The 17,175-nt window shown below is 36.0% G+C and overlaps 1 protein-coding gene across 3 annotated transcripts; it reads right to left on the bottom strand.

Moving 5' to 3' along the window:
- Positions 1-5: 5 nt before the first annotated feature.
- On the bottom strand, positions 6-13,281 carry LOC112053371 (mitochondrial glycine transporter). 3 transcript variants are annotated; one of them, XM_024092773.2, is made up of 6 exons: positions 13,045-13,281; positions 6,240-6,370; positions 5,030-5,290; positions 3,752-3,927; positions 2,856-3,025; positions 6-1,707 (listed from the first exon to the last, which is right to left on the bottom strand). In XM_024092773.2, the coding sequence occupies exons 1-6, from the start codon at positions 13,150-13,152 to the stop codon at positions 1,588-1,590; spliced, it is 966 nt and encodes a 321-aa protein (XP_023948541.1). In that variant the 5' UTR covers positions 13,153-13,281; the 3' UTR covers positions 6-1,587. The 3 variants fall into 3 exon arrangements, with proteins under 3 accessions (XP_023948541.1, XP_023948540.1, XP_023948542.1); XM_024092772.2 differs by having other exon boundaries at positions 5,030-5,293; positions 13,045-13,280; XM_024092774.2 differs by lacking the exon at positions 13,045-13,281 and adding an exon at positions 7,598-8,445 and having other exon boundaries at positions 5,030-5,293.
- Positions 13,282-17,175: the final 3,894 nt, after the last annotated feature.

Below are 17,175 nucleotides of genomic sequence, written 5' to 3'. Positions count from 1 at the left end.
AAATGTGTATTTTGAATATTAATTTATTAACAATATATCACATTATTACCCTAATCACTATACTATTATAGCAAAATATACATTCATAATAATTTGTGCTAAAAGCATCATACTATACTAAAACTACACGATGTTTAAACTCGATATGAATAACAGAAAAAATACATTAAACAAAGATAAAAGTAAACTACATAAATAAAATAGGACAATTACAAATATAGATAACAAAACCAACATAGATAAAGGAACACTTTAACCAATACAACTAATGCTCTTTGAGCAATTGTCATTCAATATTTTTCTTCCAAAATGCCAGAATACATAATTATTATAAAAAACAGACACAAAGCCCATCAATCTCCTATTAAAAAGTGGATGCACAATCAGCGACCAAAAAACGTCCCCACTCAATGAGTGCCAAGCACAACTTCTTGGCACTCAGTACAAGTAGTCACATTTGAAAATTCAACCTAAAACTCAATGCTTAAGGATGAATTTGGGATATTGAATATTGAACTATATTTAAAGGCCTTTAGGTATAATTTTCTTTACCAATAATTCAGAAATTGTCAAAGCAAAATTGGCCAGTTTTCAAGTGAAATTTTTTACATGATTGTGCGTCCTTTTATCATAAGAGGTCAATGACACAGCCAGACAGAACCGTCCGTTTTGGAAATCAGATGTTTTTTCCCAAAGAACAGTCATTGCTGGAACATTTCATGTGAAAGAAAGTTTCATTAAAACTTCAACATACTAGTGAATATTTACAATAGGTCTTTTTAAATAATTTACAAAAGTTTTACATATATTTATCATTCTTCTTACAATTCTATCGTTTAGTAGAGCTGAAACGGATATTCGGACGGACGGACATATATCTGGCCAGATGATACAATATTGAATAACTACAGCCTGTCTGGCAAAACACGGATTCAAAAATACATATTTTATGTGATTAATTAATTGAGAAATAAAATTAGTAATCATAATATTACAAATTACTAATATTAATTCGACAACTAGAATTATGGCAATGTTTCGTCGGACATTGGCGGCCGAATAGCTGGATATCCAACTAGAAGGTTGGTCGAATATCTGGATATTCGGCTGGAAGGTTGATGGAATATCTGGATATCCAGCTAGAAAATTGGTCGAATATCTGGATATCCAGCTAGAAAGTTAGTCAAATATCCCGATATCCAGCTAGAAGGTTGGTTGAATATCAGGATATTCGGCTAGAAGGTTGGTCGAATATCAGAGTATCCGGCTAGAAGGTTGGCCGAATATTCGGTAGTTAACTAAACTGTTATCCATTTAAAATTTGTCGATTAGTCTTCACATTATTCCTGATTTAGATATTCCTGGCAAGTTGGAGAAAATTATCAATCTAAACTAGTCTGAAAAAGCTATTAACAGTTTCACGTAATTAAGACATATGTCACTAAATTTCGAGATTTTTTAAAAATTAAAAACGAGATAAATAAATCTTAACTCTTCTAGCTACATCATTTTATCTATGGGCCTAGACAGCCCAAGCAATGGTAGATTATTCATATCAAACATTGCATTCACTTGCTTGATACTCGACTATTTCAACCCGATGGAACGAGTTATTTCTTCAAACACTGTCCAAGCCATTGCCGCCATAAGAGTCCTGCGGAGCATTCGCGGTACTGCGCCTTTGAAGTATCCTTTTAAACCGTATGTCTGTAACAAAAAACAAGATATTTTAGAATAGGGTAGTTGACTCCATATCAAATTTAATATAAACTATTTATTTCGTGTAGTAAATGGAATAAGGGTCCGAAATATATTGATATCAATTAAGTAATAAAAGTTAAGGATTTCATAAAAAAAATAACTTTTATCACTTAAATGTCATTGATTTGACATTAATGTCCTAATTTGATTAAAATGTGCCAAGTTACAGTCAAATCCTTGTTAAAACTGTCATCTATTAGACACTGATAATGCAATGAATTTTATGTCAAAGGCATATAATATTGCCCACATGTAACAAGTAGTTTAACTGATTATGTAGGTAAATATATATGTATTTCTTTGCAAAATTGGCATAATGAGTTCTCCTTAATTGTCCTAATTTATGGCCAATTTTCAGCTCTGTATCATTCTTATAATTTGGGCTTGAGCTTGTATGTAGACTGGGATTAACCTTTATTTCTTGCTTTTAGTTTTTTTTTTTAATCATTACAAGTTAGCCCTTGACTACAATCTCACCTGATGGTAAGTCTATATAATATGTGTATTATGGTTTATGTATTAGTGTGTAGTTATTTGTATATATGTATAATGTACATTATCATTACGTACACACAGCGCCGGCCCGAGGTAAATTTTAGAATGGAGCGAGATCCATTTATGGCGCCTTTCCTGTTTGCTCTTAACATTATATACTAGGGACGTTTGAAAAGTTCGTAGCCTAACGTATCGGAATGTCATAAATTTTTAACCGACTTCAAAAAAAAGGAGGAGGTTTCTCAATTCGACCGTTCGATTTCGATTCGATTCAAGCCGTCAAAAGAAATAAATTTCTTTTCGATCTTGTCTTTACCATTTCGGCGCCCCCTAGGATTTGGCGCCTGGAGCGACCGCTCCGTTCGCCGTATGGACGGACGGCCCTGCGTACACACCACCTACAGTTGTCCTAATAAGTTCCTAAGCCTAGATAAGGCCGCCTTTTGTATTCTACTTTTTCTTATGTGTACACGTTTCGTGTGTTTTGCTTGTTTTCTTTTATTATTTGTGGTGTACAAATAAAGAGTATTAAATAAAAAAAAAAAATAATAAAAAAAAAAAAAAAAGTATAGATGATGCAGTCTACAGAAGTATTTTACCTGTTGCACATAGACGGCGGCGCTGAAGGCGCTTGGGAACTTGTCGGGGTACAGCTGCATGTTGGTCTTCAGCACGTCGGCCGGGTTGGTGGCGAGCGAGGCGGCGATGCCGGCCACTATGCCGCACGAGAAGTGCACCAAGCTGGCCGTCGCCGGCGACTGCAGGTATTCTGGACAAATGGAAACAGAAATTGTTATCATCATCATAATTTATTTTTTTAAAGAATATTTGCCATATCTTATATAATATGACCAATATTCCCATTCCCCTCCAACTAGTCGGGAAAGACTGCTAGGAGTGGGTACGACAATAGACCAACGGGGAGGGGCTTGAACCACCACCCCTCGGTGATGAGTCTGACCGCTCAGCCTCAATAGCTCAACGGTAAGTTGAGCTATTGAGGCTTTTAAACATCATTGACAGCCGATGGACGTCCACAGCTGGACATAAGCCTCTATGTCTTGCATAGACTTCAAAATACCACCACCATCCAGCGGCTCCCTGCAACCCGTTTTATGTTCGCTATTCCAGCACCTTGGGACCCCAACATCTATCGGCTCTTCGAACTATGTGCCCCGCCCATTGCCACTTCAATTTCGCGACTCGTTGAGTCATGTCGGTGAATTTGGTTTTTCCCGCTGTGTGACTCTGAGCCTTCCTATTATGTCTATGTATGGTTGTCTTTGTACATAGACGAATATTTTAGCAATCCACGGATTCACCGTGCGGGTGCCGGGTCCATTGCGTGATAGAGAGAAAAATTCCGAGCAAAGTCCAGGACTTGTGATTTGTACATCGTGTATGTAGGGTTAAGGAATTTCTTGACAATCGATTAATCGCTTCTCCGCTAACATATAGGTATAATATAGAAAAATAAATACGTAGGTATATTTACCTTTCGGAACAGCCTGTTTAGTCTGCGAGTAAAACATAAGGTAGAGCCCCGAGAAGGGCGCGTCCCTCGCCAGAGTGGGCCCCAGGCCGCAGGATAGGCCTCGGATGCCTTCCGCCTTGTATATCGCCTTCAGAGCACCGCCCAGACTGTTGTATTTGTACACTCCTGACTCGTATCTGTGGATAGAAACATTCGGTATGTTAAGTGAATATTTCTGAGATGATAACAAAGTAGGTTGGCGTATTGGAACGGTAAAAAGCTTGGCGGAATCGTCTTTATCCGTAGGTAGAGACCCAATAAATGTTTTATATGTTGACTTTATGGAATGTATTGAAAGTTCTCCAGACAAAGTTCAATAAAAAATAAATACTTATTTTCCAATTTGGAGCCAAATGCAACAAATCAAAGATTGTAAAAATGTAAAATAGTATTTGGTCCAGCCGTTCTTAACTTAAGGTTGACGCGCACTTTGCGGTTACAACAAGACTACTTGTAAGACACCGTTGCAAAAGCTGCTGGCAAGTTTGCGGCTACGTCTACGACCGATCGTAATGCGGATTGTAATCGACATTTGTTATTATGTCGCAATACTGACTGGCAGGGCGCGATGTTCGAATAGTTTAATCAGTTAACGAGCTCGTGGGCATAGTGTACTAGGTTTCTCTTTCCTAAATCTACGCGCAGATCATACATAAAGAGCGCGGGATGATGCCCTGTCATCGCGCCCCTGCGTAGCCAAGGAACCTAAAACCTTTTGTTGTGCAGCTTATCGCACGATGATCGGAAACATCAAAAAGATTACTTCCTACTATAGTATGTGATTTAATATCTTAGATATTAAGCACAGAAGACTCAAAAGTGCTAATGGCATTGTCAATTTAGGTTTGTTATATTTCTAGTGCTGGAATGCGCAGTAGTAGTAGTAACTACTACTACTAAACTAGTTCGGATAGCTGGGGCACTCACAAAATTTGATAGTAATATTTAATATTTTTCTATTTGTATTTATGTGTCATGATTTCCTTTTTTGTGTTTTGCCAAATAAAAATTTTTCTTTCTTTTCTTTTTCTTTAGTAGTAGTACGCGCAGTGTTGGTCGACCCCCCACCAGACGACATAAGCGAGTCGCAGGGATTCGCTGGATTCAGGTGGCTCAGTATCGTGATGTTTGGAAGTCCCTACAAAAGGCCTATGTCCTGTAGTGGACGTCCATCGGCTGATATGATGATGATGATGATGATGATGATATTTCTAGTGAGGTTGTACAATATAAACCTACCTGGTTTTAATGACAGTGATAGGTATCAACGCGACACCGCTCATAGTCCTGGCAACAACGCCCAGCGCGACCGCCTCCATGGCGCCTAGCTCCTGGCGGCCTTTGCCTCGCTTGCTCTTCAGCCAGTGCAGCGAGGAGAAGTACAGCCCCACGCCGGGCACGCAGCGCGCCACCGACGGCACCATGCCGCGCCACAGCCCCACTATCTGCTCCTGGCGCACTATGTTCACGAATATCGTGATCATGCCGGGTTGGATTCGGCTGCTGGAAAGAGACAAATATTGTTTTGATAAATCCATCTTTTAACAGATTAAATCTATATCTACTTATAATAAAACTAGTAGACGCCGCGCGTTTTCACACGCGTGGTTCCCGTTTCCGTAGGAATACGGGGATATAATGTAGCTTATAGCCTTCCTAGATAAATGGGTTATCTAACACTGAAAGAAATTTTCAAATCGGACCAGTAGTTACTGAGATAGCGCGTTCAATCAAACAAACAAACAAACTCTTCAGCTTTATAATATTAGTATAGATTGTAACAGATCAAACGCTGCACATTGATGATTTTTTTGAAAATTTTAGGCAGTCCACTAATCATTTTACAAAAATATGACTCAAAACGTGTATGATTTATATTGAAAAAAACTTCAACGGGGTTTTGAAAAATCTTGAATGACATTCACAGACAAACAAACAAAAATTTCACCTTCAATTTCATGATAAAAAATTTTTTTTTTGGATTTTTTTCAAGCCAAAAAAAAAATATTTTTTGTAATGAAATTGAAGATGAAATTTTAGTGGGTGTGTATTTGTTGCTCGTATAAAAAACAAATGTTTTGTTTTTTTTATGCGAGGAGGTGAGGTGCTATTAAACAAATGTGAGCCGTGACAGCCCAGTGGACTTGACCTCTGCCTCCGATTCCGGAGGGTGTATTAGATTCGAATACGGTCCGGAGCATACATCTCCAACTTTTCAATTATCTGCATTTTATGAAATTAAATATCACGGTGAAGGAAAAACATCGTGAAGAAACCTACATACCTGGGAATTTTTTTAATTCTCAACGTGTGTGAAGTCTGCCAATCCGCATTGGGCCAGCGTGGTGGACTATTGGCCTAACCCCTTTCATTCTGAGAGGGGTTAGGCTAATAGCAAATCCAAATATGGGTTCATAATGAAAAAAAAATAACAAATGTAATCACTCACTTGACTGCCGCAACAACATGATGCCCTGGGTTCTGCAGCCTGGTCTTCACCAAGTCCAAGGGTTGGAACAGTATCGTACTGAACGTGCCCGAAAACGAACCCGCCAGGAACGCTTTGAACACCGGGTGGTACTGTGGACAAGTAACGATCTTTGAATAATTCTGACTACCTTCGAAGAAACCTTTTACCAATTACCAATTTCTGAGAACTAATTAAATTATTAACCAATAATGTAAACCTCACTTTACTTTTTCTATTCTATTTCAATCACTTTTATTTGAGGATTTTAGAATTTAGAATCATGTCACTAAGTTGAGTCACTTTAAAAAAAATAAGCTACCAGTTATACAATATTAAACAATAAAATTTATTAAAACTTGATATAAATTTCTGAAGCAGAGAAGAAAAACGCAACTGAAATAACGCAACGCAATTGAGAGAGAAATAATGAAATAACTTGAAAATTTTCCGCAAACTATTAATTCCCATGGAATTTTACCTGATTTTAATAAAAAACAAGTACATTTCTATCTACCAGTTACTCGTAATACTGATTCCGCAATAAACCCCGCAGACTGAAACAAACTACAAACTTCAGTCCGCGACATCTGACCTTCGAGATATGCTTAAACCATACAATTGTGACATTGTTTCTCCTTTATGAATAAATACAGATAAACTTCGATCTAACCACGAGCTACTCGCAGCTGTGATAAAACGTAATTTTGTCATACTTTTGTATCACTTAGAACAATTTAGAAAAACAACTGAGAAAACGAAACCTTTAACAGGCCTCATTTCCTCTGTTGTTTTTCTTTGAAACATTTCGGAACTGATTCACAAGTCTTAGCTAAATAGGTATTTATGATACAATTTTTGGCAGAGCTAGATAATTTTATTACGCAAAAGTGTAAACAAAATTAATCGATAAAGGTATTAAGATAAAAGATATGAAAATAAATATGCAAGAATAACATGACGTACAAATTACGTACGCAGATAGATAACAATAGATAGATAAAACCTGGTAGCAACAACAACAAAAGAACAAACAGAATATATTAAATACTGACGTAAGTAGTCAGGAATTCGCAATTTCAAGACCATGATCTTTTGAAACTAAATCAAGTGTCTATACTAAATATTATAAAGAGATTATAAAAAAATATGATTGTGGGTTTTTTTGCATTGAATAGGCTCTGAAACCACTGAAAAAATCATTCACCATTAGAATCCTACATTATCCCTGATGTGAACATAGGCTATATTTTAACCCCGCTGGTGCTATAAGAAATAAACACAATCAAAATAAAATGAGTAAAACTTAAGAATAATAAAAATAAAGAATACAAACTTACGTTAGCAACGATGTCCATTTTCTCAAAGTAGCCTTTCTGGTAACTTTAAAATAGCAATAGTCAAGTGATGTCTTTTGGATAGACTCCGAATTTGTAGTATTCGAAATGATAGAGCCAATGGCAAAAACAATATTTTATCTGAAATAGTTTCAGATGTAGCCCTAGATCGTATCTGAGTAGTCGGAATAGTAAATCGGGTTCACTCTGTACATTAAGGTAATGGTCATTTTTTGGATGATCACGTTCAAAAATTGATGCATGTATGCAGACAAGTGGAATCTTAAACGAATACAGTCCACGTAACCAAAGGGCTGGGAAGCCTTTGATATTACGAAACACAAAATGAGAACTAGTTGGGGGAAAGGAAGTCACAGTTATTCACGAATTTAGCCATTTAGAAAAACTGATAAACTTGAAATAAAGACCGAAGGATAATCAGTTGGGATGGCAGCAGAGAAGCGTGCGTCTCGCTACAGATTCGAACACTGAATGGTTACAAATAAGCAGTGTTCTGATAAACTTGGGTAATTTATAGTTGGCGTTATCGGTTGTAGACAACAGTCTCGGGTGATCGGGGGCTGGGGTCACGACGACCCGACGATAAAGCTGTCCGTGCCGGGCTAACTAGGGGGTATGATGTATGAATAAATAAGCTTGCGAACAATTAGTACGTACTGTTACTTACCTACTTGGTCGTTTCGTTAAAAGCATATCATTATAGGCATACTAACTGTTATCTACATCCTGCTAAGGTCATTGAAAGTTTCTGGAATAAATGAAAAAACCGGACAAGTGCGAGTCAGAGTCGCTCACCGAGGGTTCCGTAAGATCATTATAAATAGTTGCGAATCGTGCATGTGATATTCAGTGTGAGTCGGTGGTAACTATGACCACCATGGTTCACCTATTTCAGTTTTCTCTAAGGGCGTTTGCCTAGATGTCTTATTAGAAAATTAGACATTGTGACATGAAAAAAATTGTGATTGTGCTTTATAGAAATACAATTTTTACACAGCTCCATGATTATGAACCTTATTAATTCCAACTGGATACCTCGACAGACGGACTGCCAAGTGATCATAGGATTGTGTTTTTTCTTTTTGAAGTCGGAACTCTAATATTACAAAGAATCCTAGACAAAGGCAACCCTAATAGTAGAGTAGAATAGAGACGCATATCTGAATAGAGTCAACACTAGGTAAGTACTTACATTATCATTAATTACATAATTATGATTTTCTAAACATATCATTCCTCCTACTGTGCTTTATATAATTAGTGTAAATACTCATATATGTATGTATTACTAGAGGACGCCCCACGGTTTCACTAGCGTAATTCCTGTTTCTTTGAGGCTACAGGGATATAATATAGCATATGTTAATCGCTGACAATGAAGCTTTCCATTTGTGGAAGAATTTTTAATATTAGTCCATTAGTTTTGTAGGTAGCCTGTTTCGTAGGTAGCGTAGTGTTTCGTTACAAACAAAACTTACCTCATATCTTAATTTCGGATTTTAAGTAGGTAAGTTCCTACTACCTAGGTACTATGTAATTAATTTAACGTGAAAATATATGAAATTACTCCCTTTCCATATGTAATATTCCATTCCAATAAGGAAAATAATATGTATGCTTTAGGTTTAAGATAAGTGATTCCCTTCAACATAATATATAATTTGCGTCATATAAATAAGTTATTATCATAATATTTGCTTGTGCGAAGATTGTTGCGAATTATTATAATTAAGACCTATTTATAACGGAAATCGGAAGTAAACAAATTGGCTTTACTTGGTACCTATGCAAGATGATAAGATATATTGTATTTATTTACATAAGTATTTGTAATAGGTAGGCATGCTACCTTATTTTAGCCTGAAATTGCATGTATAGGTAGGTATGCTAGCTAGAAGGTGTAGGTAGGTAGAGTTAGGAATGCTACCTCATTTTAGCCTGAGCTAGCAGGTGTAGGTAGGTATGCTAACTCACCTTAGCATGAGCTAGCGGGTGTAGGTAGGTATGCTACCTCAATTTAGCCTGAGCTAGCAGGTATAGGTAGGTATGCTACCTCAATTTAGCCTGAGCTAGCAGGTATAGGTAGGTATGCTACCTCATTTTAGCCTGAGCTAGCAGGCAATGGTAGGTATGTTACCTCATTTTAGCTTTAGAGCTGGGCTGATAGTTTAGCAGCTCTAGTCTGTGGTGACTTCAAGTATAAAACTATATTATTTATTAGTAGGTATTATCTGTCAGTCATCTCCAATATTTTTTTCAAAATTGTACTACTGTAAAACCCAAATACAATCTAGTTTCCCAATAATAGGAAAACACATAACTGTGTATATACAAAGTCTTCAGTAATTATCTAATTAAGAAAACAAAAAATCCATAGACTTTATAATTTACTTTATCTAAACCATAACAATAGTTCATTCTGCAACTCTGTATTGGCCAATTATTATTAATATGTTATTTGATAACAGTGTTGAAGTATAATTATTTATTTTGACTAATAGACATGAGTACATCAGAATTGTTATCAAATTAACATTTATATAATTTACTCATACTTGCATATATCATCAGTAGCAAGTCAACAAGGGATATCTGTTTATTAATAAACATTTTGTTTCAGACTCCTTTACTAGCTGACATCCCACGGATTCGTCTGTGTAATGTGTACCCGTGTTTTAGTTCCATTTCCCATGAGAATATGGGGATAAAATATAGTCCTATGTCACTCACAAATAATGTGGCTTTGTAGAAGTAAAGTAATTATCAAAATCAATTCAGTAAATCAAGACGGCCGCGTAGCGCAGTGGGTAGTGACCCTGCTTTCTGCATCCACAGTCGTGGGTTCAATTCCCACAACTGGAAAATATTTGTGTGATGAGCATGGGTGTTTTCCAGTGTCTGTGTGTATGTATACATTATATAAGTATTTATATGTAGTACATAAATGTATATGAATATTATAATATCAACTATCTTAGTACCCATAACACAAGCTACTCTGTATGCTTACTTTGGGGCTAGATAGTGATGTGTATTGTTTAAGTATATTTATTTATTTATTTATTTAAGAGATTACCCCCAACAACACCAATAACTTTACCTCTTTAAAATATTAGTAACTACTATAGATTAAACTTACTCAGCTGTAACCAAAAATAAAATAGCTGTAACTAAGTTTAACATCAATATAAATTATCTATAGTCAATTTTATTGAGATCACTTACAAGGCATTACTTCAAGCTACACTTAATCCATCTGAACAAACTGATTTTCCTATAGTTATAATTGACAGAAGAAAGATAGAAGAAAGCACAAAGATTTGGAGAATAGAACTACCACCTTTATTCAATGCGAGTTGGCAGGATTAAGGTGACAATGTTTACCTCTTTAATTGTCACTAACAGATGTAAATTGATCATGGCCAAATGTGTACCATGAGCATAGCCAGTTGTTGGTATGAAGTGCTCTCCAAGGCAGAGAGAGAGACAGATTTGTAATACCAAGAATTCACCCAATTCAGGGCTCCATGATCCATATTAATAAAAATGATTTTCTATGGTACATATCAGTATTCCAAGGAGACTCATGCTCAACAGTAAGCCGAATGTGGGTTGTAATGATGATGATATCAGAATATCATTGGTTAGCAACAGCAGTAAAAGAAATAACAATATAATTTATTTACATTCCACTTAGATATCAACTCTTGTTATTAGTAAAGAAATGTTGACCTTTTCATTAATAGGTATCTAGAACAGAAAAAAATATATCTTACTTATGTTATTTAAACAGATTTATAGAGCCATATCAACGGTTCCCTATTTGAGTGAAATATAGTGGAAAGCCAGCTTTTAATGTGAATGCCAATCAAAAAAATGCATTATGTATAAAGCAATTTATGCCAGTAATTTCATTTCAGGTTACGTGGAAATTGTGAAATTCAGCATAAGGTGTAAACAGACAAGATGGGCACAGGATCAAACAAAGTGGAAAAGGCTGGAGGTATATGTATAAGGAAACATAGATCTTCTCCCTCATATACTGCTGTATTTTGTAGGTAGTTAAATACATAGTATATGAAAGTTCAAAATGCTTTTTGGTATAGATCAATAAACATTTTGAACTACTAGATATATCATTATGAAACCTCTTAACTTACATGTATTTAACTTAAAAAAAAAGGCTTTTCATCATTATTTTATGACATCTTGAGTTTCTTGTATTAATGATATTCAGTATTACAAGAAATCCTCAGTAGCAATCCAGAGATGGAAAGTTCTTTACTTACCTGTGCTTTGGAGATCACACTAAATAATCTGTCTTAACCAATATCATTAACATCTGATAGTGAATCTAAGATTATTAAACACTAATAGATGCCGCACTGTTTCACCTGTGTGGTTCCTTTTCCAGTAAGAATAAGAGAAAAAAATAAAGTCTATGACCTTTCTCGATAAATGGGCTATCTAACACTAAAAGAATTTTTCAAATCGGACCAGTAGTTCCTGAGATTAGCGCATTCAAACAAACAAACTCTTCAGCTTTATAATATTAGTATATAGATTATTACACCAAGGCCTGATAAGCTCTATTAAAGCATTGTTGTGGGTGTAGGCCCCAAATCTTCTATATATGAAGAGAGGAGCCCTGAACTAGGCTATTAAAACAGACTGATAATGATGACGATGACTCAATAAGCTTTTTTTTACCTTATTATTTAGGTATATTGAGTTTTTTTCAGCATCTTTTTCAAGAGTCCAATTAATTTACACGAGTATAGTGTGTGGAACAAAAAATATTATAATTATCTTTATCTAACTTGACCCTGAGAAAGGTTAATTAATAAATTACATAAGTGAATAACCTCTCCTATTAATTAATGAAATATTCAATGAAAAAACATGTAAGTAATAGCAACAGTGGTGTCTCTAATTAAATGATGATAATTCTTAAATATGGTAGTCTATAAATTGCATATTGATTAAGAATTATCTTAAATCAGAATTCTTAAATTTCTTAAAAATTAACAGAGTACTTACAGCATATTCCATGCAATTTAAAATTGTAGTTATTCACTGCCAAACTGGCTACTTTCTGTGTATCTTGCTACAGTGGGTACAGTTGCAAGTACAGTTAGGTTGGGTACAATTTTAGTAGTGATACCTTTTATCACAAGGTAGGTATTGTTGATTTTTAGTGTGAATTCTATCAATTCACTTATTTACACAGTCGGTAAGAAGCGAGCGTAGTCATTTGTCGCTATAATAGGTTTTATTAAAGATGTTTACTTACCAATAAGTCTTAATGACGCCATATTAATATAATATTGCGGGATATCTTTATTACAGTCCATTGGAGGCAAACAACACAGAGGGTCACTGAGGACGTCCTTATCGTGACAAACAAGTCCACAGGGGGCCTCACTTACGTCTTTATCAGGGCTCTTGGGGTCGGGGGTCACTGGGGCCACAGGGGGCACAGGCGCCGTGGTGTCGATCGCCCAACCGTTAGAAAACGCCCCCAACGAATGCGACATCACATTAATTGTTTCATAAACATAATATTAGCAAAATGTTGACGTATTTTACAATTTTATTTATATAATAAACTTTGTTTTTAGTCACATTGTTATTGACTATTGTGACATTTGCGCGTACGTCAAAACGAAACGAAAAAATTGATATTGACGCATTGCGTTTTGAAATAATAACACATTTCTGAAACTTAAAAGATTAGAAAAATAACAAGATAAATAAATAATTCTAATTGGTATTTACTTACTTATATCCATATACCTATAATGTACATTGATTTAATACTTAAAAGATATAATTTATTATTAGGTACCTATCTAAAAAAAATGCCATTATTTTATTAGTAAAGCCGAACGTCCACTTAAGCATATAGGTAATTTGTTTGTTTTAAATTAATCCGCAAGACTTTCTATCATTAATTAATTAATTATTGTTTTTTGCACTCTTATCTTGAATAGTAGGTATAGTTGGATGCAATCTTAACGTTTCTGCGAGCGCTAGATTTAGGTATCAGCCGTAACGCAAGTTAAGCGGCGCGGCTCCTAACCACCCGAAGTCCTCTACCTACCTCACTCGTCTTGATTTTTGTATGACCTAAGCCACTCTAAGCATAGGGTCGACCGCAACTTACTTCTGATAATTTTGTTTTTTCTTCCGACCGAGTTCCGTACTTGAGATATTTTTAAAAAGACGCATACAATAAATGGCAAAAGGTGGATATTTTTTTGATTTTTACTCCATTTTTAACCGATTTCAAATAAAGAAAGAGGTTGTCAATTTTACGCTAACCTACGAAGACGTATTTTTTATTTTTGTCTTTTATTATTTTTACAAGTTAGTCCTTGACTTAACTACAATCTCACCTGATGGTAAGTTATAATGCACCTAACAAGTGATAGAGTCAAGTGAAGGGCTAACTTGTTAGGAGGAAAATGAAAATCCATAACCCCTTCGGTTACCCGGTCGATATTAGATTCTGAATCGCTTGGCGGTACGCCTTTGCTAGTAGGGTGGCTGGTAACTAGCCACGGCCGAAGACTCTCACCAGCCAGACCTGGACCAATTAAAAAAACCTCCATCGGCCCAGCCGGGGGTCGAACGCAGGACCTCCGTCCTATAAATCAACCGCGCATGACTCTGCGCCATGGAGGCCGTCATAAATTAATAATTTTAAGCTTATCAACAAACCAGACTTGAGCCAATTTAAAAATTATAACATCCTAAACTCAATCAATTTACTCGTAAGATTGCCATAAAGTAAGTTACACAAAAGAGGTGTTGCTGGGTTTTAGTAGTCTTTAATTTGGCAAGTTCGTTCGTAACACTCCCGATAGCCCGCGCAGGCCGGTGGCCGTGTAGCGATGAATGAAAAGCCAAGACTGATGCACTTCGCTTCCCCGCACGCATGATTTCACACCCGCGTAGTCTTTCCCCCCGTCGCCCGCATATCACAGGAGTGTCATTAACGAACTTGCCAAGCTATAGTAGGTACGTGAAGTGGATAAAATGTATTTTTGCCTGAGTTAAATATTATTGATTATTTAATATATTGTTATACCAGGAACTTACTTGGCTACTTATACATAATATACTTTAACTTAGTACCTATATATCAAATTATGTATTCATGACTGTGTTATCGGTCGTGAACTTTGGATAAAAACGTTGTTGGGGGTGTCATTATTTAATTGCGTGATCATACTAATCGGCAGTAATTAAGTATTCACCTTCCTATTTCAGTCTTTGATTTTGGCAATTATTAATATTGGCTCTAATTCAAATCTAAATGAAATAAATAATAAAAAAAATAAATAACCTGATTGCTTATGCGTAATGAACTAAAATTTTTTTAAGTAGGGAAATAACCCCAAAAATTATTCAATAACATTCTCTTTTTACCAAATCGTAGGCGTGATTAAAATATATTATTAATAGATTTTAAAGCCGTGATGGCCCAGTGGAGATGACCTCTGCCTCCGATTCCGGAGTAGCGACGTTCGTGGCCCACGAATATTCGCGGTTCATAGCTTTCGTATCCATTAGTGCCGCTAGTGGTAGAGGAGCCGAAGAGGGAATTTTTGCAGTTACTCGAGCGTGGCAGATAAACATAAGGGACTATACCTTACACTTTGTCGAGTACCTCCATCAAGTATGAGCCCTTAATATTGGTGGGTACGTTTAGACCAACCAAAAAAAACTTCATAAATACTCAACCAGCACGTCAGATTAAGATAAGGTAGGTGAGTTGATAGCTAAAAACTGCACATTTCGAAAATCTGACGATTTGAGCGTAACGTAATGGAATGGGAGGGTTTCAAAGTTACAAAATTAAACCCTTATATTTTAGTGCTCGAGGTACGAGTGCGATTAATTTTTTACTTATTTTTAAGGAAATAATCTCCTAATTAATCGCTAAAATTTTCTTACAATTTCAGTAAGCCAAAGTAATAAAAATTGTTTTTAAAGTCTGTAGTTTTTTTTTCCACCGCTAAAAGCGGAAAAAGTAAATAACCATTTATTCTTCCTATAATTTAATCTACCAAATGTAATCGGTCTCAATGACGCTCGAGTAACTGCAAATTTAGCATCCCGGGCTCCCCTACTATAGTGTAAAGAGTATTTATGCAATCACATGAAAACAGCGACATCTGTTTTAATATCATTAAACTAACTTGTAGTACTAGACTGAAAGCAACTTTTAGTTAGTCACTGGTTTTACGTCATGATTTTCTAGTTTTCTGACAGATGGCGTAGCGTCAAAATTCGCGAGCTGATTTTTCTTTTAGTTTTCTATAAATTATCCTTATTGAAATAATAATATTATAACAATAGTAGGTAACTGTGATTTAATGCATTTTGATCTGTGACTATTCTACAAGGTTTGAGAATTTTCCAATAGATGGCGCAGCTAGGAAATTACCTCTATAATTTCAACTTCCAACCGCCCTTATCTTCCAAACCTAACCGACAGTATTTTCTGTCGGTTAGGTTTGGACCGACAGTATTTAGTCTGAGCTTACATTAGTCTCCGATACTATATAAGTAGGTAATAATATACGTACATTTTTTATCATTCTAATGCAGGTAGGTACATGCTACAGATAACCTACAAACGAATGATTTTATAATTATGTAATTCCACAGCTTTAAAAGGATTAAATAAAAATAGATGAACCCACACAAGTTTCTCATTATTTTATACAAATCCGAAACCAGGTCTACTTATACATAAGTCACAACTTATCTATACTAATATTATACAGAGGAAAGATTTGATTGTTTGTTTGTATGTTTTGAATAGGCTCTGGAACTTTTAAACTCCGATTTGAAAAATTCTTTCACTGTTGGGAAGCTACACTATCCCCGAGTGCTATAGGCTATATTTTATCCCCGTTTTCCTACGGGAACAGGAACCACGAGCGTGAAACCACGCGGCGTCTCCTAGTGTAAAATATAATAGTTGTTTTGTTTCGGATGTCCTATCCGTTTGTTATTTAACCGCCATCGCTAACCCGCATTGTATTGGCCTGGTGTTTTTAACCTCTATATCCCCTCTACTTTAAGGAGGTAGGTCTGTCCCTCTACAAGGGTGATAATCATGAACGTCATTTTCCCCTAGCCCCCATAAAAATCCTTGCGTGTGGCCCATAAAAACATCTTATTAATAACCTATGAGGCTATGAATGTGGCAAAAATCATCAACAGCTCCATGGTAAAGGGGCCGGAGTCGCTGACAGGTCGTGAGTTCAATTCCCGCCCGTATACTATTGTTGTGCCTATTGTTGTGGGAATATTGGTTATATTTAAAATGTAAGGCAAAAAAACAACTTAATAATCCCATTAAAATCAGTAAGTACCTAGATATATACATATATATCATATAATTTTTAATATAGCTAAGCGATTCCTTTTATTGGACATATAAATGTCGCGGTGGCTCATAGACGCGGCCACGGGCACGGCAGGGGTAGGACTGCGCGGGTGTGAAGTCGTGCGCGCGGGGCATTGCTATCCCCCTCCCGGCT

Source organism: Bicyclus anynana, chromosome 11 (assembly GCF_947172395.1).
Source record: "Bicyclus anynana chromosome 11, ilBicAnyn1.1, whole genome shotgun sequence".
Taxonomy (NCBI): domain Eukaryota; kingdom Metazoa; phylum Arthropoda; class Insecta; order Lepidoptera; family Nymphalidae; genus Bicyclus; species Bicyclus anynana.
This window is presented reverse-complemented; position numbering and strand designations above follow the sequence as displayed.